This window comes from Triturus cristatus, chromosome 3_1 (genome assembly GCF_964204655.1).
Source record: "Triturus cristatus chromosome 3_1, aTriCri1.1, whole genome shotgun sequence".
NCBI lineage: Eukaryota > Metazoa > Chordata > Amphibia > Caudata > Salamandridae > Triturus > Triturus cristatus.
Window position 1 is genome coordinate 1,033,743,964 of NC_140583.1, and position 27,784 is coordinate 1,033,771,747.

Here is a 27,784-nt window from a genome sequence, read left to right on the forward strand (position 1 = left end):
GTAACCTAAATCGAGGTCCCTAGGGGGGCCCCCCCCTTGCGCGAATCCAACAAACTACGGCTACCTTACCCGGTCTTTACCGACACTCCCCCTTTAATGAGGCAGAGCTCCGGTCTCATCTAAACTCTAGTGCAGAGACAATCATTCGCCAGCGACATGGCCCCCCCTTCTACTTCGTTCACTAGGTTTGCAAGAGGGGAGCACTCCAGTTGTATTGTTCTGTGTTACGCTCCCTTCCTCTTGCTAGACGACCCACACTGGTGCCCCTGCCTCATGCAGTGATGGCTAAGCTGGCCCAATGGGGTGAACGCAATCACAAATTCTAGCAAATGGTTAAAATACTCAGCCTAAATATCTGAGGCCTCAATGCTCCAGTAAAGGATCTGGGAGTTTTCTCCATGCTTAGAGACTGCTGTTGCGATATTTGTCTCATCTAAGAAACTCACTGTATTAAAGTTGACTGGAAATGCTTGCAGCCCTGTTGGTTTGACTGACAATACTTTTCCTCTGGTCCGGGGAAACGGGCGAGGGTAGTAGTCCTTTTAGCCATGCACTTCCCAGGTCAGGTCATCCAGGCACAAGCCGAGCTGCCGGACAGACTACTTTTCTTACAAATCTCGATGCATGCATACACAGTTACACTTGCTAACATCTATGCACTGAATGACCATCAGGAGACATTCCCTCTAGAAGCTATGGGCCAGGTGATTGCCACTCCCGATGGCACCTGGCCAAGATGGTTACACTTTTTACAAAACATTCGCAGCCTCCATGGCACCCTCTTTGTCAGTCTCTACAACTCTTTCAGTGCGTCAGGGTCCCTCACAGACACTATAAGAGGCCACTATTACATTACTTTTCAAGTACTCCCGACGCCTTGCTCTGCATATTGCCCCATCTCACTGTTATAGTTGATGCTAAGATTTTCACTAACATATCAGCAGCCTGCCAGACTTCCTACATTCAGGGCCTGGTAGATCCTGACAAGGCCGGATTCATTCCAGAGAGGGGCTGCAGCAATAACACCAAATGGGTTTCCATTACATAGGTACAATAAATTGTTCTCAACAGCGCACCTCCTCTCAGTCGATGTCGAAAAGGTGTTTGACAGGGTGCACTGGCCATATCTCTGGTGGTGCTGGCCAAAGCCGGACTCTGTGCTAGATTCCAGCATTGGATATGGTGCAGGTATTCCAATCCTGGGGCTGCGGTCAGTCAATGGGCTGATGTCGCAACTCTTTAACGTAGCAGGCAGCACTGGATAAGGGCGACCCTTGTCACCACTTGTCTTTGCCCTCTATATGGATCTGTTCGCAGAGAGACTGCGCAGACACCCACGCATAGCGAGCATCACCATGGGGAGTCGGAGCATAAACCTGCTTCATATGCTGACGAAGTGATGATAGCCATTACACAACCCTTCACCTCCCTCACCCCACTGATGCAGGAATTAGAAGCCTTTGGGAGGGCCTCTGGCTTTAAGGTAAACCTCCAGATATCCCAGGCTTTTAACCTAACCATTCCGTAAGCTGCCCAACTCCAACTAGGATGCCTCTTCCTCTTTACCTGGGCCACTCAGAGAGTCACCTATTTAGGCCAGCAAATATACTCCATGCTACAGAGAACAGAGGAGCGTAATTACGCTGCATTGTTCTTCACTGACTGATCCGATCAACATTTCTGGAAGGGAGGCTCCCTTACTTGGCTGGGTAGGTTGGCGAAGGTTAAAATTGCCCTCCTACCAAAGATACTCTAGGTCATCTAGACATTACCACTGCACCCATCCTCCCATGTTAGCTACAGCACCTAATTTAGACCACATATGGGATGGTCAAAAAGCTAGCATGACAAAGAAACAAGCATACCTGGCTGCAAAGAAGGGTGGGTTGGGCTTTTCCCACTTGGTACGGTACTGTCAGGCCAGGCAGCGCAACACCAATATTTGGTAGAATGGTCTAGGTCTGGCACTTAGGAGCACTGGTGCTTTATCGATTGAGCAGTAGCCGGGATCCACATTTGGAAAGTGCCATGCTTACCCAAGCCACACCAAACACCAGGGGTTTATTTCTCTCCTGTAGTTAGGGCCCCAGTAGGAGCCTGGGACAAGGTACAATTGCCACAGAATCTTTCCACCTGCATATTGTTATGTTGTGTGAGCATGGATGCAGGTGAGCTTGTGGGGTTCTATGGCTCTTGTACTTCCGACCTTAGAATGCTACGACGTCACTTGACCACAAGAAGACAGGGGCCAGGTGGATGTCTATCTCTTCTCTTGCGCTCTGTACCAGGTTCACGTCGAGAATAAATCAAGCTATCAGCACAACAGTGTGTGGCTTATCCTTCGTAAAAATGGGGACGAGCGACTTGAAACTTAACGAACCCACCGACTTAACAGCTACCACCTTTAATGGTATTCAATTGGACGATGTTGTACGTGTACAGCGTGAAGAGAAGACTTCTGGGGAAACAAGGCTGCTCCAAACTCAAAAAATTCACTGGAACGAAATCGGCAAGTTTCTAAATAAAAAAAGAAATTTTACTGGAGAGCCCTTTGACGGTTGCGCAGTGTGGATTTTCACAAGGAAGTGCATGAGGTCTGTATGCATGTGTCCCATTGTTTCGTCAGAGGAGCTGGGAGCACCAACAAGGAGTGTGCGGAGCATCGAGTTTGGATTCATCACAGTGTGTGTATAGCACTGACGTAGGACGTGTGACGTTGCCACTCACGTCAGAGCAGCCATTTTGGATTGGGTAGGCTGCCCGTTAACACATCTGCAGTATGGATTTTTTGGGGCTCGTTAACAACTCTGCAGTTTGAATTCTTTGGGGACAGGTGGATTAATGGTGTATAACCGCATAGAGAAGAAGCCGCGCTCTGGTGATGAAAGGAACATATTCACACAGGCAATAGCAGACTTGCATGAGTATTTTGCACCTACTGTGTGTAAAGCAGTACATCAGTTTAGTTTTTATCACCGGAAACAAGGCTCCCAACGAGAATATTGAAGACTATGTGGCAGCATTAAAGTGATTAACCTGTTCCACGATGGACACCTCGGAATAGTGAAGAGCAAGTGTAGAATTAAACACTCACACTGGTGGCCTGGAGTAGATAAAGATACAGAGGGGGTTGTCAGAAAATGTGTAAAGTGCACCAATTCTGATAAACGTTCAATTACCCTCAAATCACCTTTACACCCTATTGCTATTTCAAGCATGCTCTCGGAAAGAGTGGGAATTTACATTTTTGGTCCAGTGAGAAATATCAACAGCGAGCTCGTGGGGTTCTATGGCACGTGTCCTTCCAACCTTAGAATGCTACGAGGTCACTTGACCACAAGAAGACGGGAGCCGGGAGGAGGTGGATGTATGTCTATTTTCTTGCGCTGTGTACCAGGTTAAAGTCGAGAATAAAGAAAGCTATCAGCACAACCATGTGTGGCTCATCTTTCGTAACACATCACCACAGACACCTATAATAGGAAAACCAGTCTTCCCTCCAGCTCTACAGGGGATAGCAGCCTCACTAGATTAAATGGCCAACTGTAAAAGGGTGGGGAACCTATTTGATCATGATGGCCTTGGCACCGGTCCAGTCTAACTATTGCATCCCTCCCAACGCACACTGGCAATATGTTGCCATTCGGTACTGGGTTACCCAGCCACACATATGCCCACATGCTAGCTGGTCCCTCACAGCCTATGCGAAATGGCTCCTCTCCTGCCACATGGAGAAAACGACTTCTTTCTGACATCTATGCCCTCCTTAATGCCCCGATGACTAACACTATATCTCCAGCACAGCAGCGATGGGAACTGGAGTGCGAATGCCCCTTTACCCCTAAACAGTGGTTTGATATTCTGCACCACGCGTGCACGTCTGCTTATAGCGCTTCTGGAAATGAGACTTTACTTAAAATTATGCATTATTGGTACAACACCCCAGCCAGAACAGCTACATGGAAGCAGGGCGGGGATGATGGATGCTGGATGCTGGAGCCAACCAGACATCTAGGCATATTGACACACATTCTTTGCCATTGCTCTAAACTACAACAATACTGGGCGGATGTTATGGCGGACAAAAATGAGATGTACAAGACCGACCTACCCAGTGTAGGAAACTGGCTCTCTATATAGTGTACTAAAAAGAAGTACACTGTGAAGAGAGTTCAGTGGGTCCCCAGCTGGTCTACACGTGCTAAAGTAGTTAACACTAACAGAGTGTAGTGCTAAGCATCTGTTGTACTCACAGAGGCAATACATGAAGCACATACTCAAAGAATAAATCCGAGACCAACTTAGAAAAATAACATCACTTCTATATTTTGTAAAACCAAGAACTTAGTTGAAAAGTAAGTACTGTTTTCGGTAGCAATTCATTTTTTACAGGTAAGTAAACATTTTAAAGTAGTGCACCTTTACTCACAAAGCAGTCCTATCGAGAGGAAAGACATTTGCATAATGGTAAGTAAAATCTGTTTCAGGGGTTCACCTTCTTGGTTTCCGCTTATAGTGGGCCAAGGTCACAAGTATTACCAGCAGTTCTTCTGGAACTGCCTGAGTTTAGCGGAAACAGGGTGCTGATGAGGTTGGTAGCTGTGTGCTACGGAAAAAGGGAGAGCACCTGGAAACAGGTAGGAAAGGGGTAGTGTGGGACAACTTCAACAGCTCCCAAACAGGGGCTTGGGTTCAAGGGTCCTTGGAACAAGGGGGCACGGCCAGTTCTTCGGTACCCAGGCTGGGCAGCTTGATAGGTCGGCTGGGTGTGCAAAGGTGATCCTTGCGGTTAGAGACAAACAGCTAGAATGGGCAAAATCAGGACTGCTGGACCACTCACAAAGTGGGTCTCAGTGATGTTGACATGCCTCGACAGCTGCTCGGTCGTAGTGCAGTTAGAATCAGGATTGGACTCTCGCTGTTGGCGTTAGGTGCAGACTGTCCTGTACCCCCACGTCTCCGGTTGGTCCTAGTACCTTCACACTCTTTGGGGAGAAATATCTGACCCTCCAGAGCATGGGTACCTCTTCCTGGTAGTCTGCGGCATTAGTCAGGCCAGGGAGCTGCAAGGCAGTGGTCCAGACAATGCTTTTCAGGGCATGCGGACTGGAGGGGAGTAGCTCATCTACTCCAAGGGAGACTGCAGGTGTTTTTCAAAGTGCTGGCAGGCTACCCAAGGCTTGTGGTAGATCAGCCTGCCAGTCGAGTCACAATGTCGCAATTGTCAAGAGAGTTGCGAGCCGGCAGGGTTTCGCACCGCAAAGTCCACAGCTTTTCTGCAGTTATCGCTGGGTAGTGACTCTTCGTCCTTCTCTTGATCCGTCAAATCTCAGTTCTTGGGTTCAAGGGTGCCACCTAAATACTCAATTTAGGGGCGTTAGAGAGTGACAGGTAGTTGCCAATTGGCTGTCTACCTTTAGAGTGTCTAAACCTTCTATATGACCACTTCCTGTGGGAAGTGGGCATAACCCAACCCAAGAATGCTAATTCCATCCAAAACAAGAGAGGAATCTGAAAAGGTGGTGTCCGCACCAGCTAGTCCACCTTAAGGGTGGTGCTGGCTTGGTGTTGGACACACCTCCTAACTTATTCATTTTCCCACCTGGCTTACCACCAAAAGTGGGGTCTGGAGAGGGAGGCAGGCATCTAAACTATCTGGAGAGGCTGGGCTTGCATAAAAAAGACGGTGGAGCCTTTGAAGCTTCCTGCCCTGGAATGCAGATCCTGTGTGGCAGAGGTCTAAACACCTCTGCCCGGAGCAGGCTTAGTTCTTCAACCCTGAGAGCATAGGCTCGCACCTCATGGGGGTCACAAACTAGTCTGGTGGTCAGCTGGTCAAGCCCAGTCAGTCAACACACTAGTAATCAGTAGATTTTCAGGGGACAACTCTAAGGTGTCCTCTGGGTGCATTTATTAATAAACTTATCACTGACATCAGTGCGGGTTTATTAATACGAGATGTTTGGTACCAAACATCTGGGGGTACAGTGAAGCCATCATGTAGCTTGGGAACTCTTAATCACGAGTGACCAACCCATGTACTTGTTATGGCTTCCCTCTGCACTTATGATATCTAAGAATTACCTAGAATATCACAGAGACACACCACTCACTCAGATATGCCCACACATGGGGTATAGGGCAAGCTGCCATAGGGCTGTAGGGGTGGCTCACATATACCACACGTAGTGTTTTGCAGGCATATTGACTCTTCATTTCTCTCTGCACCAAGAAACACAGGCTGCAATGGCAGTTTGCATGAGCTTGGTGGGGGTGGCACAATTCCTTAGGTTGCAGCCCTTAGGGACCCTCTTTAGTCCCTGGGCCCAAGGTACCAGGGATATATTCTACTAGGGACTTACATGGTGCCTAAAGTGGTGCCAATTGTGGAACGATGCTACAGTGTAGGGAAAGAACACTGATACTTGGGACCTGGTTAGCATGAACCCAGTACACTTTCCGTCAAAGTTGCATTCAATACTAAGGAAAACGTGGGGATAGCCATGTCAAAAAGAGTACTATCCTACATCCAGGTGCCCCAGTTACATTCTGTTGGGCTTCCCCACTATACAGATGTACTCCCTGTAAACGACGAGGGGGAAGGCTATCAGGCTTGCCCTTTGTGCAGCCAAGCGAGCCATAATGTCCAAGTGCGGTACAGATAGAATGCCGGACTGGCAGCATAAACTATAGGAACTACTTGCCATGGAGAAGCTGATCATGACAGTAGACCACAAATTGCCGCAATTTGATAAAACTTGGGAGCCCTGTATACGGTATCCAACTCAAGAATTCAGGGAACTCTCCCGCCCAGCCTTCTTGCGGGTACTTCACCTCACACAAATGGACCATGACGCTGACTGAGGTGTGGAAGTAGTGATTTAAACTGTAGTATCTACCTCTTGCACTGAACTCATTGCATTTCCTGACAGCAGGAGTCATGGAACATCCTCCCTTTAGCATTCCTCTTTACCTTTATCCCTCTTGTTTCTTACACCAGTTCACCCTCCCAGCTTCCCACCTTACCCTCCCCGGTTAACCTCCTGTTGCCTATGTTGCACCTTACCGGCTGACAGATGTAGGTGAGGCTGACAGATGTAGGTGAGCATATTGTAATGTATTGTTTATTTCCTGAAACTCAATAAAACAGATTTAAACCTAAAAATAAATCTGGGGTGTGCAATTGATATGGCTGACACCCAGGACACATTATTTGGAATAAAGGACAACATGTGTATGTTTTTCTTTGTCCTGTGGAGTAATGGACTCAATCTCCTGCAGAACAAACTCCTTGCCTGCCAGTTACAGTACAACAATATGAATCTGTGAAAGAGGAGATTATCGACCACAAAAGCAACTAGCAGTATGACAGGAATGCCATTTGCTTAATTTATTTTTATTTACTGATCTAAGATGAAGATGCCACTTGGATCGGTTAATTAAAAAAAGAACGTTTTTCTTGCAATACAGCTCCAATTACAAAAAATAAGGCACCACTGGTGTTGGGGTTACAGAAGAGCAGGTGAGGGATGAAGTAAAAAAGCAGCATACAGAGGACAGAGTGAAGCACAAGTGGGAGAAAACACTACGGACTAGAGAGCACCGCGTGTTAGGGGTGGGAGAGCAGCACACAGATGAAAGAAAGCAACACAGGAGGATACAAGACTGCGATCCTACTCTTTGGGGGTTTTTAAGTTTGTTTTTAATGCAGGTGTGACAAGGGCTGTTCGCTAATTGTGACTCTGGTGCTCCAATATGAACTGGCCTGAAGGGATATATTTTTAACTGGATCGTTTTATCTACTGGCATGGATTTAAACTTTAGTTAAAGACTCTCAGCACTTCTGATTTCTGTTCCTCACTTATTGTACAGCATGCTCTACGGTCTGCGTACCAATTGTCGGAAAGAGTGTGCTAGCAGGGCGCCCTTTGCTACTAGGCCAGCCATCTCTTTATTCTCTGTGGCGCCGCCTATGGCCACCATCTTGGGAGAGTTGGTGGTCTAGTCTGACTAGATTCTTTATATCAGCAGATTGGATCCTTTTTTACTTGAGCGATGCCAGGATGTTCCTAGGGCGGAGGATTGTTTTGTGCCCGTCTTGCTGTACGCGGACAACACATTGCATGAACCGCTAAAGGTCTACAGCACCTCTTCAATTATTTTATTAATTTCATGGGTAGTTTGGACCTTAACACCAATTTTACAAAATTCTATACTATGCAGGTTGGGCCCAAGAGTACAAAGTCCAGGAATTATATGGCTAAAAACATCATATTAACAGGGTAGAAAATGTCGGTTATTTAGGTATTTTATTGGATTCCAAGTTGAATTGGCAACGGTTGATTCAAAATAATATATTATCTTTTAACAGGGACAACTTAGCATTGGAGAGTTCTCTCTGCGAATAGGTGGGACACATGTCAAGACGATCATTGAATTTGTAAAGCCAAATGCATTCCCACTGTGAGTTATGGGTGTGAGATTTTGGGGTACTCTTCCATATATACCCTATATACATTGCAGCCTGAGAAACGTAATAAAGATTCTGCAATGTACCTTTTCTGAGATTGTGCACGAAGAAGTAAGATTGAGATACATTTCAGGCTTTACCCCTATGTGCCCATTGCTCCTGAGGCTGTCCCTAAAGGAGGAGCTTAGATTTAGCAACTTAAGGGATTGCCTGGATCATATGTCTCACATCCCCTGGTTGTTATGCATTAAGAATACCATGAGAGGAGGAGCCTAGCGCGCAACCAAGATGGCCGCGTAGGTGCGAGGCTCCCGAGGACCTCCGCAACCTCCTACGTTTATCCTGACTTCATCCTGCATCGGTTGAGGGAACTGTCGGTGAGCCTGAGCCGAGGTGGTACCCGTTTCCCGTTTTCGAATCGGACCTCGGGTGCCGGAGTGAGCACCGATTGAAGTTTGCGGCCTGCCTCTCTCCTGACCCCGGATTCGCGTTTGGGGGCGACCCGGTGACAAAGTGAACAACAACGGCGGGCTGGGCCTGGCGAGTCGCGTACCCCGCACTTTCACTTTCACTTTCGCGCCCCCTTGCTTTCTTCGCAAGTGGGATCGCGGCGCTCTTGGTGTTGGGGTGGCCTCGCTGGGAGACCCTGCCTGCCTGCCTGCTGTGGCCCGCTCCGCAGTCCTGGGGTGGCCCCCCGGAGCTCGTGGCCTTGATTGCTCGCTTTCTACTGCGTGGCTGGTGAGGGAGTGAGACCCGCGACGATGGCCACTAAACAAGATGGAGATCGGTTGAGGGCCAAGTCGACCCGGCGTGGCGCCGCACATCAGGCCAACATCATGGACCGCTACACCCTCCCGAAGGGATCTCCCGGTGGACCGCACAAGTCCTCTGAGTGCCCCCCGGATGCCCCGGACTTGCCCACAGATCTGACTCCGCAAGACGTCATGGGCGCCATTGCTGAGATGAAGGCCTCGGTGGGCCAGCGGTTTGACACGTTAGCGTATAAAATCGACGCGGTCATCGTTGATGTCAACCTGGTGAGAACGGATCTCTCGAAGACCAACGACCGGGTCGATTCTTTGGCCCACACCGCGTCGGGCCTCACGACTGAGGTGGCGGCCCTTCAGACGGAGGTACACCGGCTTCGTCAGGCGAGTGCGCTCATGGATCGGCGCCTGGAGGATTCCGAAAGCCGGGCCCGGAGGAATAATATCCGCATCCTCGGAGTACCTGAGGGACGGGAGGAGTCGGCGGCGGATCTCTTTGTGGAGGACCTGATCACTACCCATCTCCAGCCTCGGGGACTGAGTAAATTTTTTGCTGTGGAGAGGGCTCATAGAGTTCCCGGGGGACGGCCGAAGGTCGGAGCCCCTCCGCGGCCTCTTATTGCCCGTATCTTTAATTTTCGGGACAGGGATGCAATTCTGCAAGCCTCCAGACTGCAAGGGCCAATTAAGTTGGAGAACATGGAGGTGAACTTTTATCCTGACTTCACCCAAGCGGTCCAGAAGCAGAGACTGAGCTTCTTGGGCGTCAAGCGGCGGCTTCGGGACATGAACTTAAAATACGCCATGCTCTTCCCGGCCAGGCTGCGGGTGGAGGTGGATGGTCGCACTCACTTTTTTGACCGTCCTGAAGCGGCCGGGGACTGGCTGGACACTGTCTGGGGGTCGGGATCGGGATGGCGGGGGGGGCTGCGGGAGGGGAAGGCCCACTGGACCGGGACTGAGGTGCTGATACTGGGACTCACTCTGGACGCAGATGCTGCCGCTTTCGGCCAAGCTTAGGGTCTCTCGTTTTTTGTATTCGTTCTCCCTCTTTTGTAGGTGGTGCGGGGTCTCGAAGGGGTACTCTTTCCTCCTCTAGGGGGTTTACCTAGTTTCAACTATATAGGGGCGACAGGCACACTGCAAGTTGGGGGGGCTGTTTGGGCTCATGCAGGGGTGCAGGGAGGGGGGAGTTTTGTTGGGGCGGTTGGGTTGGGGTGGGGTGTTGTTCATTTGTACCACAAGGCAAAAGTATTGTTGTGCTATTCCCAAAGTGCCCTCGGGGGGACGAGTGATTACTTTCGTTTATGATGGGGGGTAGGGGACTGAGTCTTTTGTCCTGGAACGTTAATGGACTGGGGGACAGGATAAAACGAGTTGTGGTCCTGCAGTTCCTGAAACGAATTTCACCTGACATAGTTTTTCTGCAGGAGACGCACCTCATTGGCAACTCCTTTCGTGCTATGAACCGGCGGGGCTACCGCCTTCTGGCCCATTCGGGCTTCACGTCGGGTTCAAGGGGTGTGGGCATCATGGCCAAGACCTCGCTCCCGTTGGAAGTTGATGAGTTACTCCATGATGACAGGGGACGTTACACGGTTCTGGTGGGTAGAATGGAGGGCAGAGTGATTATTTTTGTTTCTGTCTATGTCCCGCCAGGATTGCAGACGACCACCTTTGCGGATCTGGGGCGCCTCCTCCTTGGCCTTCCGGAGGGGATCCTGGTGGTTGGGGGGGATTTTAATGCTGTGGTTTCCGGAATTGAGGACCGTCACCCCCCTAGGGATCTCCCCCGTGCCCAAGCGTGGTTGTCTGGCCTATTGGATGCCTTGGGGCTGGTGGATTGTTGGCGTTTGAAACATCCTACGCAGAAACAGTACACTTTTCATTCCGGGGCCCATGGCAGTCTATCAAGACTAGACTATGTCCTGGTGCCGGCGGCCCATGCGGGGAGGATCGGGGAGGTGCGCCATTTGGCGCGGGGTATTTCAGACCATTCCCCGCTCTTATTGCACTTCGATATTCTCCCGAGGGGAGAGGGTAGGGTGGCCCCGATTAATCCCTGGTACCTGCGTGACCCCACCATTCGCGCAGAGTTGGTTAAGTCCCTTAAGCGATATTTTGATGAGAATGTGGGGTCGGTGTCATCTGCGGTCTCGCTATGGGAGGCATTTAAGACGGTGATTCGGGGGGATGCCCTGTCCCTTATTTCCCATTCCCGGAGGCGCGAGCGGGAGGAGGTGATCCGTGTTGAAACTGAAATAACTGAGTTGGAGGGTGACCTCGAATGTGGGGTGACGGAGGACAAATTACATGTCCTCCGACTCAAGCAGGCGGCCTATAAGGCCCTCGTCACGGAGGCGGCCAGGGGCCTCAGTAGAGAGCAACAGGGGAGACTGTATGATGTGGGTGATAAGGCTGGGAAATTGATTGCGTGGCTGGATAAAAAGGAGAGGGCGAGTCGAGTTGTCCCGTTGATTGAGAAACTGGATGGTGTGTGTGTGTCACGGAACCGGAAGAAATAGTTGATTGCTTTGCAGAATATCTCCGTGGGGTCTATTCCCCGGTGTCCTCCCGCTCGGAAGAGGATTCCCATGCCTTGCTCAGGGATATAGCGCTGCCTTCCCTTTCGGAGGAGGATAGAGTGTCGTTGGACGCCGCCCCAACCTCTGAAGAAATTGCTCTCGCCATACGCTCGGTCGCTTCCGGCAAGGCCATGGGTCCTAATGGTCTTCCCATTGAATTGTACAAGCTGCGACCGGATACGCTGGCGCCGCATCTCCGTGCGATGTTCCTCGCGGCCCGTTCGGCGGGTTCCCTCCCGCTAGACCAGCGTCTGGCTACTATCGTGGTCATTCACAAGGAGGGGAGGCCGCGGGACCGGGTCACGTCCTCCCGGCCTATTTCGCTGCTGAATGCGGAGCCCAAAATTCTCGCCAAGGTGTTGGCCAATCGGCTGGTTGGCGTGGTGTGCGATTTGATTCACCAGGATCAGTCCGGCTTTATCCCCCATCGCAACACTGCGCTTAACCTGCGGCGCTTGCATGGGGTGCTCGCGCGTGTCCCGTTTATACGGGAACCGGCCATTTTGGCATCCCTGGACGCCACTATGGCGTTTGACACACTTGAGTGGCCATATATTTGGGCGACACTGGCGAAGTTTGGGTTTGGCCCGGGATTCATTGGTTGGGTGAAATTGTTGTACTCGGGACCGCTAGCGCAGGTGGTTGTGAATGGTAGAGTGTCAGCTCCGTTTGAGCTGGGCAGGGGCATGCGGCAGGGCTGCCCATTATCACCGCTCCTCTTCGCGCTTGCCCTGGAGCCCCTGGCGGAGTGGCTGCGGTGGGAACCTTCTATTCGTGGTCTCCGCTGGACCCCCGAGTATGAGGACCGCGTATCTCTTTACGCTGATGATATTCTTCTGTACCTGGCTTCCCCACGTAAATCACTGATAGTACTGGTTGATGTATTGCACTCATTTGGCCTCAACTCCGGCCTGGTCATCAACTGGGCTAAATCGTGTGTATATGTCCTCTCTGGGGAGGATCCTATCCTTCCGCGGGGTTGTCCTATTCAGATCGCCCCGCGGGGATTTAGGTACCTGGGTATCTTCATTACCCTGGACGCGGAGGCCCGATATAGCCAGAACTTGCTTCCCCCCCTCCAGCGCCTGAAGGAGGATGTCGCGCGTTGGAAGCGCTTGCCGCTCTCGCCGCTCGGCCGGGCGGCATTGTTTAAGATGATGTCGCTGCCACGTTTCCTGTATGCTTTGCAGAATACAATGGACGTTGTCCCGGCGCACTACTTCCGCGAGGTGGAGAGTTTGCAGCGCCGACTGTTTTGGGAGGGTCGGCCGCGTATCGCCCTGGCGAAGCCGACGCTCCCGTGGTACGACGGGGGGGTTGCCCTCCCAGATATCAAGCGATATTACTGGGCCTCCCAGCTGGCTGCGATCAATCACGGCCTTTACGGGCCCGCCCTAAACCCGGCCTTTGAGATGGATAAAATGTTACTGCCGGGCGGTGACTATAATCGGGCGCTTTATTCTAGCTCGCATGACGCGCGGCTGACGGGCCCCACGGGGGTCATGGTACGGGTGTGGCACACGGCTAACGTGGCGATGGGGTGGAAGGACCGCTTGACCCGGGCGACGCAACTATACGCATCTGAGCGGCTGGGCTCCCTGTGGACCTCGAAGGGCTTTGAGAAGTGGGACATGATAGGCATCAGCAGGGTGGGCGATCTCTGGACGAGGGGGGGATTTAAAACGTTCGATGTGCTGCGGACAGAATTCCAGCTACAGGACAGGGAGTACTTTCGTTATATGCAGATCCGTCATGCGTTGTGCTCCGTATTTCCGGACGTTGCCTCCATCCCGGAGTGCTCCCCTCTGGAGGATAGAGTGCTAGATGGGCATGTCCCGGACGGCACGATTTCATTGATTTACAAAAAGCTCATCAATGACCGTTCGGGACTGCTGACCGGCCTTCGTGAGGCGTGGGGGGCTGATGGATTGGAGCTGGATGACGAGGACTGGGTGTCTGCGGTGGCCTCCCCGAAAGAGGTGGCCATACCGGCTCGCCTTCGCTTCGTCCAGCTCAAGATACTCCACAGGGTCTATGTTACGGGGCCGAGTCTGATGCGTATGGGCTATGCTGTGGACGGGTTGTGTAAGCGTGGGTGTGGTTCTTTGAGGACCTTTCTCCATATTCTGTGGGAATGCCCAGAGGTGGTGCAATTCTGGCGTGGTGTGCATGAAGTTCTGCAGGTAGTTACGCATGTGCCGCTGTTGCCTGAGGCGAGGAGATGTCTTTTGAATGTATGGGAGCCAACCGATTACTCAGTGCCGCAGACGTGGTGGGCGACTCTAGGATATATGGTGGCCAAACGTGACATTGCGCAACTGTGGGGTTCCCAGAGGTCGCAGACTGTCTCGGCGTGGAAGGACAACATGGATTGGTGTATGTTTCGGGAAAAGGTGGTGTATGTTGCGAGAGGTAAGCCTGGGACGTGGGTGAAAGTATGGGGCCCCTGGAACGCTTACCGTGGGGGAATCTGTACCCCGCCGCTACTGCCGGATCCGTCACCGGCTCCGTCTCCTTAGCCTGTTTGTCTTCCCGGTTCTGGGAAATGAGTTTACTTAGTCCCCGTCCTGACCTATTCCCCCCCTCGATATTCCTATGAATCAGTGGGGTCCCCCCCCTAGGGGAGCACATGCTGTTGTTTCCGACTGTGGGTTGCCTTGTGGACTTGCTTTTTTTGTTTTTATTTATATAAAAATGAAACCGTCATGTGGGGTCCGGAAGGTGTGGCTGCCAATGCTTTGTTCAACTCCTGTGAATTCCCTTGTGCCGCAGCGTGCGTTCTATTGTCTGTATTACATGCTCCTTCTGTTTGCTAGCGGCCGGCCTAAAGGTTGTAGGCCCAACTTTGTATATTTTTTGGATTCTGAAATAAACGGTAAAAAAAAAAAAAAAAAAAAAAAAGAATACCATGAGACCTCGGCAAAACCGATCTTTTTACCATTATTGACAACATCACTAGAACATATATTGTGTGGGTCAAAAAGGCCTTGTTCGCGAAGGCAGACTCAAGGAGGGAGGCTTTCATGAAGACCGAGCACATGTTGAACCATTATTATTTGATAAAATTATTGCGTGGTTTTTAACTTTATTCGGCTCCTGAGATGACTGTCTTTCAAAAACGTTTGCTAACTGTATTTAGAATAAATAGGATTCCCCAATTTCTGTTTGCTGTCGATAGGTGGCTTAAAGCCTCTTAGTTGCCTTTATGTACCTCTGATAATGTTTCGATCCCGGATACCATTCAGATTGTTTTTATTTGCCCTAGGTTTAATACTCTATGTTACAAATATATTGGGCCCCTCAACACCTTTGAATTTTAGGCAAGTGCGTCCTACTTTATTGTTTAGACTATCTTTAGCTATTCCTCATGTACATTTCTTTTTAACATGGTTTTTATCCGGGGTTTTAAGATCAAAACATTAAGATGTACTTTTATTGTATATATTTACTGTCAATATTTCCTATTGAATTGTGGTGTGATTATACAATGCATTTATATTTTTATACTTTTATGAATTGCATTGTTCAATTCGAATAAAGTTCTTTGACTGACTGACCAGATATATCCTGCAGCTTTCATTATCAAGGCTGGTGCATGGGTGCTAAAGGCAAGCCCATCTACACCTGTCCATGTCCTGATCACGGCCAGCGCCAGTGACTCTGCTGGTGAGGTGATTTTTGCTAAAAAGATAATGAGCTCCTCGATGGAGCTGCTAGCCTTTAATCAGCTACGTAAGAACTGCCTGCAGCAGCATGTGGATTTCAAATGTCCGTTTTCCAGTGTATAATGTGCTTGGGCGTTTTCTGCCCTGGAGGCAAATGTTAACAACTCTTTCCAAAAGGGTCAAGAGGCTGTTAACGACTACCTTATTAATGCCTACTCACTCCCTGAACATGCGTAGGATGGGTTTCAGTTACTGAGTTAAAACCGGATGTATATTTTTTACAGAGAAGTGGCTGTCTGACTGTGCTAACCCCTCTATTGCTTTAGCCGTATCTGCAGACTATTTTATTGATCATCAAGACAGATCTGCGAGGAAAGGTTGGGGAGTGGTCATTTTTAAAGCGACCTTTATGAATGCAGCACTTTCCCCACTGAAAAGCTCAGCCAAGCAGAAGGTATAGGGGTTTCTCTTTAAATCTTGCCTAACTTTCCTTCTCTGGCGCTCCAATTTATCAGTCCCCTGGTGCAAGTGCAGAGTTTGTGAACACAACAGGGGAAGCTATGGCACCCTTCTGTGTGAAATTTGCCAATTTTTCAGTGCTGGGGGATTTTAACTTGCAGTTGGACAACCCGAATGATACTGTGGCTGGTTGTCTGGTAGAGGCGCTACATCAAAACTCATAAGGCAAGTCATAATTTGGATTTTGTGTTTTCTAATCTTGACCTGACTTAAGTGGGTTCTCCCTATCCTGTAGTCTGGTCGGATCACTTTCTTATTTTGTTTACATTTTTCATCATGGGTAAAAAGCCTACTGAACGAGCTGAGGGCAGGCTTGCTTCCATTTGGAAGACAACCAATAAAAGGGACTTTAATATGACCATGCAGGATCTCTTGGGTCCCACTGTGGAGAAGTGTTGCTCAATCATTAGAGCGGCAGACCCTGATGGAGAGGTCTAGCCCGGGACCAGGGTTCAATTCCTCGCCTCGGCGGGTCTTGGGCTCAAAAATTCCACGGACCTGATAATTCTCGCCTCGGTGCCTATTCCAATCATGGAGTCCCACTCTGCAACTCTGGGCAATAGCTTGCTTAATCTCCACAACGGCCCCCACAACGCTAAGGATGCCTGGCCTCCACCTTGGGGGTGCCCAGGAGTGGACGCCTCACAGGGAAAGCCAGGATGGGTTCCACAGCGGTATTCGTACAAGCCCCTTGAGACCCTTGCGGGTGAGTAGTGCGCTATACAAGTATCAAATTTACATTTATTTATTTACTGGTGAGGATTGGTATTCGGTGTCCAACTGACTTATGCGCAGCATCAAACAGTTCGTTGTCAAATTATTTATTCTCCTTACAGAGCAGTATCAGCACTTTTCTCTTCACCTTGCACATGTTAAAAAACACTACAAACTAGAAAAGCTTTGGCATTTGAGATTCAACCCAGAAGATCGAGTTAGCTATAAACACGCTTTAAAAGAATATACCAAAAAGATCAATATAACATGTGGAATTTTTCGTGGCTAGATTTAAAAAAGCAGACAACTCAGCACGTGAGATTTTTAAGACTTGAGATTGTCAAAAAGTTTCTCCATCCTAAGGCTTGGATCCTAAAGCTACAGGCATCTCAGGAGCTGTGCGATACGTTAGCCTCCTTTATTTACAGATAAAATAGAGCATATTCAGGGTTCTTTTGTTCAAGTGGATGTGGTTTCGCTCTCAAGGTATGTTTTTTAAAAAAAACAATGTTATCTGTACTTTATCTAGCTTAGACCAGATTTCGCTAGAGGACTCGTGGCAAGCGATTCTTCATTATTAATCGGGGTCTCCATTTGATCCATGTCCTCCCAGTGCTCCGGCCCAAGAAATTGAGGTGATTTATACAGTTTTTAACTTGGTTCTTATATCATCTCCTGTGACTTTTTCCGTACCAAAATGCTGGAAACAGGCAGTAGTCATCCCTTTACTTAAGCAGGCAGCAGATCCTACGAAGTTGGAACATTTTCATCTGATTCCTTTACTGCCTGAAGCGGCTTAAGTTTTGGCAAAAATGGTAAATCGACAACTGAGTAACTATTTGGAAGTAAACAGCTTACTTCATCCATCACAATCGAGCTTTCACTCTAAGCAAAGTGTAGAGACGGTCCTGCTTGAGGTAACTGAGGAGATCAAAATATGCCTTGATCAGATCATCCTGTTGATGGCTTTCAACACCATCTTGCATATCTCATCAGTTACAGTTATCTCGACTTGCTGATTTGGAGATTGGTGGCACAGTTCCGAGATGGTTTTAATCATTTTTATCTTACACAGGAGAATCAGTTTTTGGGAGCTTTTTCTCAGCCCTTAAAGAACTCAAGTACAGAGTTCCCCAAGGCTATTCATTGAACCCTACACTGATTCTTGTGCTTATGACTCAGTTAGCCCATATTATAGAACAAGTTGGCTTTGAAGCGATTTTGTACACGGATGACACCCAACATATTTTGTCATTTGGGAAACAAGCCAAGGGGGAACCAACTTTGCTCTAGAATGTTTACTGGAGGTGGTGGAGTGGATGGATAATTCAACAATTAAAATGCAATGCCGCCAAGACAGATTTTGCTCTTTGGACGTACTTTCGCTGGATGGTCCAAAGGCTGGTGGCGAGAGGAGTTGGTGGCTCCCTCTTTTGCCAACTTTGGTCATTAGAAACTTAGGGGTTAAATTCGATAATACTCTCTTTTGGCCACCAGATTTCTACAGAGGTAGGGACATGTTTTGCTCTGCTACGTGCTTTAAAGAAAAGATTGCAAATTGTCCCCTTAGACACATATATTTGGGCACCAGATTTCTACAGAGGTAGGGACATGTTTTGCTCTGCTACGTGCTTTAAAGAAAAGATTGCAAATTGTCCCCTTAGACACATATATTTGGGCACCAGATTTCTACAGAGGTAGGGACATGTTTTGCTCTGCTACGTGCTTTAAAGAAAAGATTGCAAATTGTCCCCTTAGACACATAGAAAACTAATGGGCAGGCACCTATCACATTATGACTGGACTATACCAATGCAATCTATCAGAGTTTACCATCCTGTTTGTTAAATCTATTGCAAACAGTGCGTGGCACAGCAGTCAGGCGGATTTTGGGACTGTCTAAAATGCAATCCGTAAATCCCCAATTGAAAGAACGCTCTTGGCTTCTTATCAAAAAGCACAACGCTTACAAAGCTTTAGTCATCACATTTCGGTCTTTTCATCAGATGGCTCCGAGATATCTCTGTAACAGGGTCTTTCATTATCAGCCAGGGCTCGCTTTAAAATCTAAACAGGCACAGGTTTTATAATGCACTCCTTTTAGCTTGACGACCAGAGGCAGTCGTTCTTTCAATGTCCGGGCGTCCAAGGCCTTAAATTTGTTACCCTTTGCTCTACGGCTCATGGAGAAGAAAAGCCAGTTCAGGTCTCAACTTAAGATTTTGCTCTTCAATAGTGATTAATTCTGTGTAGTGAATCGGTCCCTTCTTGTATCTAGCGCCAAGACACCTGCTGGTAGCAGGCATGCTTGTACCCACCATCAAATCTTCATATTTGATTGAACACATTTTAAGCAGAACTGAAAATGAATGGATTAAGATCGATGAACAATGACTCAAATTAAAAAAAAGTGTAATTTTTTAAATTTTTGCTTTTGCCAATCTCCCTTCAAGCTTGGAGAGCTGTCTCAGAAAGAAAAGAATATAGCTTCCGCGTTTCCATGTCAATGCTTTTTTACCCAGACGTTTGAGCTTATCAGAAGGGTTTTCATTATTAAAGGCTGACCCACCTGTTTGAATAATGGGCTTTCACAGACAAACATATGTGCAGGCTTTATTGAAGCACAACCATCAATGTATCAATGGTTTTACATTTCTATTTACCAGTGGTCAAACACAGATACAACGTAAGTAGGTATGAATAGAAAATAACATTTTAAAAGACACATAGATTAGTAGGGTGCACTACTCCATTATAATTTACAAAATGAACAAAAGCATGATCAAAGGAAGGGACAGGTTAATGAGATGCGATAAAACAGAGGGTGAAGAAGTTGCAATCTCCTATTTCAAAACATAGGGATTCCGATTAACAACATTTCTCCAGCTAATGAAATGGAACAAAGCTTCAATACTACTGAACAAAAGCACATACCTCGCTTTGGTTAGGAGACACCCACTGTGCAGAGAAAACAAACATCAGAACACAAGTGAACGTTATAACACAAGTGATGGAAGGTGAAAACAGAAATCGATAATCATCCCCCAATACTTACAAAGCACTAAAAACAAACAAAGGGTGGCACTCACTGGATGCTAGCTTAAATGATTTTAGAGGCATGGTATGCGTTATTATTCATGAGGGTTAACAATATTGAGGGATATTTCCGGAGACGACTCGCCAGACAATGAATTAGACAGAAACCTTCAAACAACAGTACCTGACATTTAAAACAATGGACCACCTGGCCTCCTGATAAGAGTACATAAAGGAAAGGCAGATTTGCCTTGTACTTTTAGTCGGCAATAACATATGAATTATTATTGGACATGTATGAATCACAAGGTTCCAAAAGCTTAAATACATAGATAACACAATCCTTGCATGAAATACGTAGCTATACCATATGACGACCACGGCTACATTCCAAGAATGGTTTGTCTAAAATAGTCCATTGTGTCTTGGGGGAAAACACCAGCTACAACTATGTTTTACCTATACAGTGCCTTTACTGCGCAGCCTTTACATTGCAAGATTCTACTACGCAGAACCCTTTACCACGTATGTTAAGTGTTAAGTATAGTTAAAAGGTGTGTGTGTGGGTGGTGGATATGTGTATATGGTGTGTGTGTGTGGGGGGGAAATGTGTGTGGTTATGTTTTTTTTTTTTAAATTTCTTTATTAGATTTATTTCTCCAAATCATTAGAGCACGTGTAAATACGATCATACAGGTTGTCCACCTCATTCTAGGTGGTGTATGTTTCCAGAATAATACATGCCAGAGTCTAGACCGAAGGTCACACCCGTGGAGATTCCGCAATCGTCCGTATTCTCATCCTCTTTTCGTGCTAAAACATAACTCAACAGAAATGAACTCCCCCCCCCCCACCTCCCACCCTAACCCCCCTCCCTGCCCCCCTTCTAATCCCCTCCCCCCCCCCCGGTCTATGTAACTTGAGGTCTATGCATCACAATATTCATATTGGGTCTCCGTGTGTTTCTCATCTCTGTCCTGGGGCCTCCCCCCTCATAGAAGACGTCTCCCCCGAGCTTTCCGGTGTAGGTTGGGAGGCCTGTCCTGCTATCTCCTGAATCATCGCTCCCCACACCATTAGGACCTCGGTCAGTTTATCATCTCTCCTGGTGTTCCGTATATGTCCCTCCTCTGCCAGAGCCCACTCCCTTAGGTCTGTCCTCCATTTAGCTAATAAAGGCCCTTGCTGGGTTAGCCAATGGACTGCAATACGCCGCTTGGCTATAACCAGGCCCAGCATCAGAAATCGCCTGCTAATCTTTCGCTTAGGATCTCGAGGGATCAAGCCCAGGAGACAGGCACGCGGGTCCAGGGCAATCGTCCTATCCTGGTCAGATCCTCGAGGACCGCTACCCAGTACGTTTGAATCGTTGGGCACTCCCACACCATATGCCGAAAATCTACCTGATCGTTGTGACATCTAGGGAAATGTGGATCCCTGGTGCTATCGATAGCATAGAGCCTCCTGGGTGAGAGATAAGCCATATGTATGATATTATACTGGATTTGTTTGAAGCGGTTACTTACTGACACCTTCTGTACACTCTCGTGTATTTTTTCCCAGTCTCTCGTTGTGACCTCCTGAGGACACACCCGCTGCCATTTGTGTTCTGTCTTTAGGGGGCCAATCTTATTATCTTCCCTCAACGCCCTGTAGAGGTGGGTAACAAACTTTCGTCCCCCTGCCAAAGTGATCATGGTGACCAGGGTTTGGGTGTGCCCCGGAGCCTCTGGAAACGAGGGCCATAATTGCTGCGCCGTTGCCGCTATCTTAGCGTATTGCAGAAATTGCCCTCCCCACTGGTTATGGTTAGGGTGTACTTTCTATAGGAAAAAGATTTTTTTTATTTGCCAATAACTTAAGAGTTGTTAAATTAATCCATGCAATATGTTCAAAACTAGTTTGCCACTCACTTCAGCAGCTGCCCTGAAGGTTTCAGGGTGATCCGGTAAGTGGAAGCCGAGAAAAAGGGGAGGTCCCAAAACACGTTTTCCCCATGTTCATTTCCAAAGATAGAGGTTGATCCGAGGAAGTGCCTTTTTGTCATTTGTTTTAAATCCGTTCAATAGTTGCGGAGTTATTAAGTTATTAAAAGTAAATTTTCAATTGTATATACAGGGACTTGAAGGCTTAGCAACCCCTCCCGATCTCGTGGTGAGATCTGACTGGCTGCTAACACTTCAAACCAGAAAATGTTGGCAGACACTTGGGGACTCTGTTTGGGCTGAGCCCCACAAAAAAAGAGAAGAGGGCAAGGTACAAATACCCTGACCCCCTAGCCAGGGGCATCGCAGAGCCCAAAATAAATGTTTTTTTGGTTTTATTTTTCGGCTGGAGCAGTGTTGCACAAGTTACTACTTGTGTAACTATATTTCTGTAAGAGACATTAGTTAGTGATAGATTCCTTACCTTGGAATATCCCCCGGCGTCAGACTGGATCCGTAAAGTTGTCGTCAGCAGTACCCCTGCGCGTTGGAAGGTGGCGTCGTGCAGCTCTGCGTCCGTCGCTGGCGTCGTATCCGCCGAGATGACGTCACGGAGACTACATAGGCGCCACCCATGCGTGCTGACATCCATTCTGTACACAACTTTCCGCGCCAGGAACGCAGAGCCATGCAAGAAACTGACCACTGGTGCCATGAAACTAGGGCCCTGAAAAGGATGACCTTAACCCTAGAAATCAGGTCGCAGAGCGGGGAGGATGGGTGGGGGGGTAAGGAATCTATCACTAACTAATGTCTCTTACAGATATATTGTTACACAAGTAGTAACTTGTGCATCTGAAAGACACGTTAGTGATAGATTCCTTAACTTAAAATAGATACCCCAGCAATACCAACCCCGGTGGTGGGTCTGCGAACAAGATTACAAAAGAAAGTCACAGAGGACAGAAAGGCCAAAAAAGCCGTCCCTCTGGACTTGACTGTCAAGGCAATAAAGCTTGGTAAACATGTGCAGCGAGGCCCACGTAGCTGACTGACAAATGTCCTGCAAGGGAACGCCGCGTCCCAAGGCAGTAGTGGATGCCGTTGCCCTGGTAGAATGGGCACGCAGCCCCACAGGAGGCTCCTTCTTAGCCAACGAGTAACATGCTTTGATGCACAGAACGACCCACCGAGAGTTGGTTTGTATGTGCACGGCCCAACATTTTTTGGCACCCACGTAGCCAACAAAAAGCTGGTCATCCACCCGGAACTGTTGTGTGCGCTTTAGATAGAATGAGCGCGCACGTTTTGGGTCCAGACGGTGGAGCCTCTCTTCCTCTTTTGAAGGATGCGGAGGCAGAAAGAAGGTGGGCAAAGTGATGGTCTGCCCAATGTGGAAGAGCGTGACAACCTTCGGCAAGAAAGAAGGACGAGTCCGTAAAACCACCTTGTCCGGATTGGATGAACAGAAAGAAAAGGAGGTGGCAGAGGTGATAGCTACCAGGAAAGTCGTTTTGAGCCGTTTTGAGAGTGAGAAGACGTAAGGGACAGTTATGAAGGGGCTCAAAGGGAGCGCTCATCATATATGCCAAGACAAGATTTAAGTCCCATTGAGGCATTATGAAAGGCACGGGAGGAAATGTGTGTAATGTCTTTGAGGAAGCGATTAACAACTGGGGACTTAAAAAGAGATGGCTGATCTGGAAGCTGTAGAAAGGCGGAGATGGCCGAAAGATAACCCTAGATAGTGCCCAGAGCAGAGCTCTGCTGGGCCAAGAGAGAAGGAACAGAAGGACCTAGGAAAGAGGGGCAGAAAGGGGGTCCACAGCCTTTGCTGTGCACCATGCCACAAATTTGTTCCACCTGCAGGCGTATACCGTTTTAGTGGAGGGACGCCTGGCTGACAGAATACATCACAGACTTCGGAAGGAAGGTCGAAAGCTGTCAACTGTCGCCACTCAATCTCCACACATGGAGGTGGAGGCTGGACAGGTTCGGGTAGAGGACCGTCCCCTGCTGCTGCGACAGAAGATCCTCCCGAAGAAGCAGTCAGATCGGGGGATCGATTGCCATGCTGAGCAGCTCGGGATACCAGTATCTTCGTGCTCAATCCGGAGCCACAAGGATGACTTGGGCCCGGTCGCACGGAATCTTCTTCAGCACTCTGGGCAAAAGTGGTAAAGGCGTACAATAGACCGCAGCTCCACTCACAATGAAAAGCATCGCCGAGCAAGTGCCGCCTTGGAAATTCCAATGTGCAGAAGTGATGATATTGCGCGTTCTGTTCGGTGGCGAATAGATCTAACCAAGGCTCTCCCCACTGCAGAAAGAGACCTTGCGCCACGTCTGAGTTCAGACGCCATTCGTGATCCATCATGCACCGGCGGCTGTGTTCATCCGCCCTGGCGTTCAGAGAACCTGCCAGGTGTTGAACCACCAAGTTCATGCTATGTCCAGAGGCGAAGAGCCTCCTGACAGAGGGTCCACGACCCCACCCCTCCTATTTGTTGCAGTAGCACATGGCGGTGGTGTTGTCCGTGAACACCTGCACTACACTTCCCCGGACAGAGGGAAGGAATGCTTTCAGTGCAAGCCGGATCGCCCGAAACTCCAAAAGGTTGATATAGAGCCGGGACTCCGCCGGAGACCAGAGGTCTTCCATCCCCGCCTCTCCCAAGTGGCTGCCCCATCCCAGGAGGGACGCATCCGTCACCACTGTATGCTCCGGTTGGGGAAGGGAGAGGAACCTGCCCTGGACCCAATCGCGATTTGTGAGCCACCACTGCAATTGTCATGCAGTGCCCTCTGAGATCGGGACGTGATCGGACAGGTTGCCCCGATGATGTGCCCACTGGAACTTCAGGTCCCACTGCAGAGCCTGCATATGCCATCTAGCATGTTGCACTAGCAGGATCCAGGAGGCCATGAGGCCCAGGAGCTGGAGGGTCATCCTGACCGAAACCCGGGATAGAGGCTGAAAGGGCAGAATCATAGCCTGAATATCCCGGACTCGCTGCTTGGGAGGATAATCCCGAAACTGTGTTGAATCCAGAACCGCTCAGATGAAGAGGAGCTTCTGAGAGGGGCTCAGGTGCAACTTCGACACGTTGACGGAAAACCCCAGCAAATGCAGGAGGTCGGCTGTAGTCTTGAGGTGGGAGACGGCTGCCTGAGGCGAGCCCGCCTTCAACAACCAGTCGTCGAGATAGGGGAAGACTGGAACCCCTGATCTGCGCAGATGAGCAGCGACCACCGCTATCACTTTCGTGTACACTCGAGGGGCACTGGTAAGGTCGAAGAGGGAGTAGCCCCTTCGGACGATTTGCAAAACCCATCTGTCCGAGGTAACGGAACGCCAGTAGGGGAGGTGATGGCGAATCCTGCCACCCACTTGCGTGGGGTGTGCCCCAAAGCTCGGACTAGGAAGGCTTCGAGGCAGATGCTGCGGGAGCGGAGGTGGACTGACCCACACGCTGGCCCCTGTCCCGCCACGGCATGAATCACGTCCGCGCTGAGTTTGGTTCTGCACAGGCTTCTGGCTGAACGAACGTGTCGGGGCTCCCCATCAATGGCCACGAAAGGAACGAAAAGCAGACGTGGCTGGGCTTGTGGTGGAGAGACCCAAGGACTTGGCCGTACCCCGGGAGTCCCTAAAACGCTCCAGCGCACTATCTGCCTTATCGCCAAACAGGCGAGTACCATCAAAGGGCATGTCCATAAGAGAACTCTGAACATCCCCTGAAAACACAGTGGACCGCAACCAGGCGTGGCGACGGAGGGCCACTGTCGTGGAAATCGCCCTACCCAGTGAGTCCGCGGTGTCCAGTCCACACCGAATGAACAAGTTACTTACCTTCGGTAACGCTTTTGCTGGTGGATACAGTATCTGCCTGTGGATTCCTCACCTTGTGAATATCCCCTGTGCCAGCAACATTCGGAATTTTTTTCATAGCTCTCCACGCCGACGAGGACGACGTCACAGAAGCGCGGATCCGCTGACGTCACTGGATCCATAAGAGGACCTAGTCGGCGTAATGACGTCAGTTCCGCCCTATTTTTCCGTGCCTTCAAGGCACATGGACGGACCGACAACAATATATATACAGTGTACACAGTACATAATATTCAAACCAACACACACAGTGTGAAGTCAATGCATGAAAGCAAAAGAAATAACACACTTTCTTTGACAGCAACAGATACATTTTGTCACATCATCACTATTGTAGGTATACAAGGGTGGACAACGGGGAGGCGGGTGGGTCAGTGAGGAATCCAAAGGCAGATACTGTATCCACCAGAAAAAGCGTTACCGAAGGTAAGTAACTTGTTCTTCTGATGGGTACATCTGCCAGTGGATTCCTCACTTTGTGAATAGATTCCCACAGCAGTCCCCACTCCCGGAGGAGGGTGTCCACCCTTCTATACCAAAAAGTCCTGAAGGACGGAACGTGCAAAGTGTCCGTCCCTCCTCACCTCGGTATCTAAGCAATAATGCTTCGCGAAAGTGTGAGGGGAGGCCCAAGTTGCCGCTCAACAAATGTCCTCCACAGGAACACCTCTAGATAAGGTAGATGTAGAAGACTTTGCCCTGGTAGAATTAGCTCTTGTACGCTCTGGAGGTTCCTTACCGGCCAAAGAGTAACAGATCTTGATGCACAAGATAATCCATCTGGAAAGGGTGCGCTTGTGTACCGCTCTGCCTTTCCTGCAGCCAATGAAGCCCACGAAGAGCTGGTCATCCACTCGAAAGTCTTTAGTTCTATCGAGGTAAAAACTCACCGCCCTTATAGGGTCCAAGCGATGAAGCCGCTCCTCCTCCTTGGAAGGGTAATGGACTCCCCCAGATGGAAAGGAGTTACCACCTTAGACAGAAAAGCAGCCCTGGTCCTGAGTACCATTCTTTCAGCATGAATGGTCAAGAACGGGGGTTTCGAACTCAGAGCTTGAAGCTCACTTACCCTCCTTGCCGAGGTAATGGCAATGAGAAAGACTGTTTTAAAAGATAATAGCCTTAAGGGACACTTGTGCAAGGGAGAACCCATCAAGTAAGTTAAGACAAGATTTAAGTTCCGTTGAGGCACAATAAATGGAGTGGGCGGAAATTGGTTGGTAAGGCCCTTAATGAACCGTAATACAATTGGTGATTTAAACAAGGACGGCTGATCCGGCAAGCAAAGGAATGCCGACAAAGCCGATAAATAACCCTACACAGTAGCCACAGCAAAGCCTTGCTGAGCTAGAGAGAGCAAACTGAAGGATGTTGGATAAACAAGCCCTCAAAGGGTCAATAGACTTCTCCCCCACACCAAAGGACAAATTTGGACCACCCATAGGAATAGATAGACTTGGTGGAGTGACGCCTGGCAGACAAAATCACGTCTACCACGTCAGGCGGGAGAGAAAAATAATTCAGATTGCCCCGTTCAATCTTCAGGCATGAAGGTGTGAGCTCTGGAGGTGGGGGTGTAGAACCTGCCCCTGTGACTGCGAGAGGAGGTCTGCCCTGAGAGAGAGACGAAGCGGAGGGCAGGAGGAGAGGTGGAGAAGATCTGTGTACCACACCCTTCTTGGCCAATCTGGGGCAATCAAGATGACTTGGGCCCGGTCTTGGCAAATCTTCCTCAGAACCCGAGGAATCAAGGGTATGGGAGGAAATGCGTAAAGGAGATGTGAGTCCCAGCTCAACTGAAACGCATCCCCCAAAGCTCCCTGCATCGGATACTGGAGACTGCAGAATGACAGGCAGTGAGCGGTCTCGTGAGTGGCAAACAAGTCCACCCGAGGAGTTCCCCACGTCCGAAAGACGAGACGAACCACCTCCGGATGGAGCCTCCACTCGTGGTAGGCAGAGAACTGCAGACTGAGACTGTCTGCACGCAGGTTCAGAACTCCGGCAAGATTATTTGCCATCAGACAAATCTGATGATCCTGAACCCAGAACCAGAGACACAGAGCCTCTCTGCAGAGACACAGAGCCTCTCTGCAGAGACACGGAGCCTCTCTGCAGAGACAATGCAACCCCACTCCTCCCTGCTTGTTAACATACCATATCGCGGTAGTGTTGTCCGTCAGGACTTGAACCGACTGACCACGAAGGGAA

At 49.1% G+C, this 27,784-nt stretch overlaps 1 protein-coding gene across 12 annotated transcripts in view; it reads right to left on the reverse strand.

Annotated features, from left to right (window-relative positions):
* The window catches only part of R3HDM1 (R3H domain containing 1), a 532,254-nt gene that overhangs the window by 86,474 nt on the left and 417,996 nt on the right, over positions 1 to 27,784 (reverse strand). For 6 of the 12 annotated variants that reach the window (XM_085645754.1, XM_085645751.1, XM_085645757.1 and 3 more), the window contains one exon: positions 19,655 to 19,678. The exons of the other annotated variants lie outside the window; for them this stretch is intronic. In XM_085645754.1, coding sequence (XP_085501880.1) covers positions 19,655 to 19,678 — 24 coding nt within the window. The remainder of the gene's footprint in view (positions 1 to 19,654; positions 19,679 to 27,784) is intronic. 12 annotated transcript variants of the gene reach the window in all.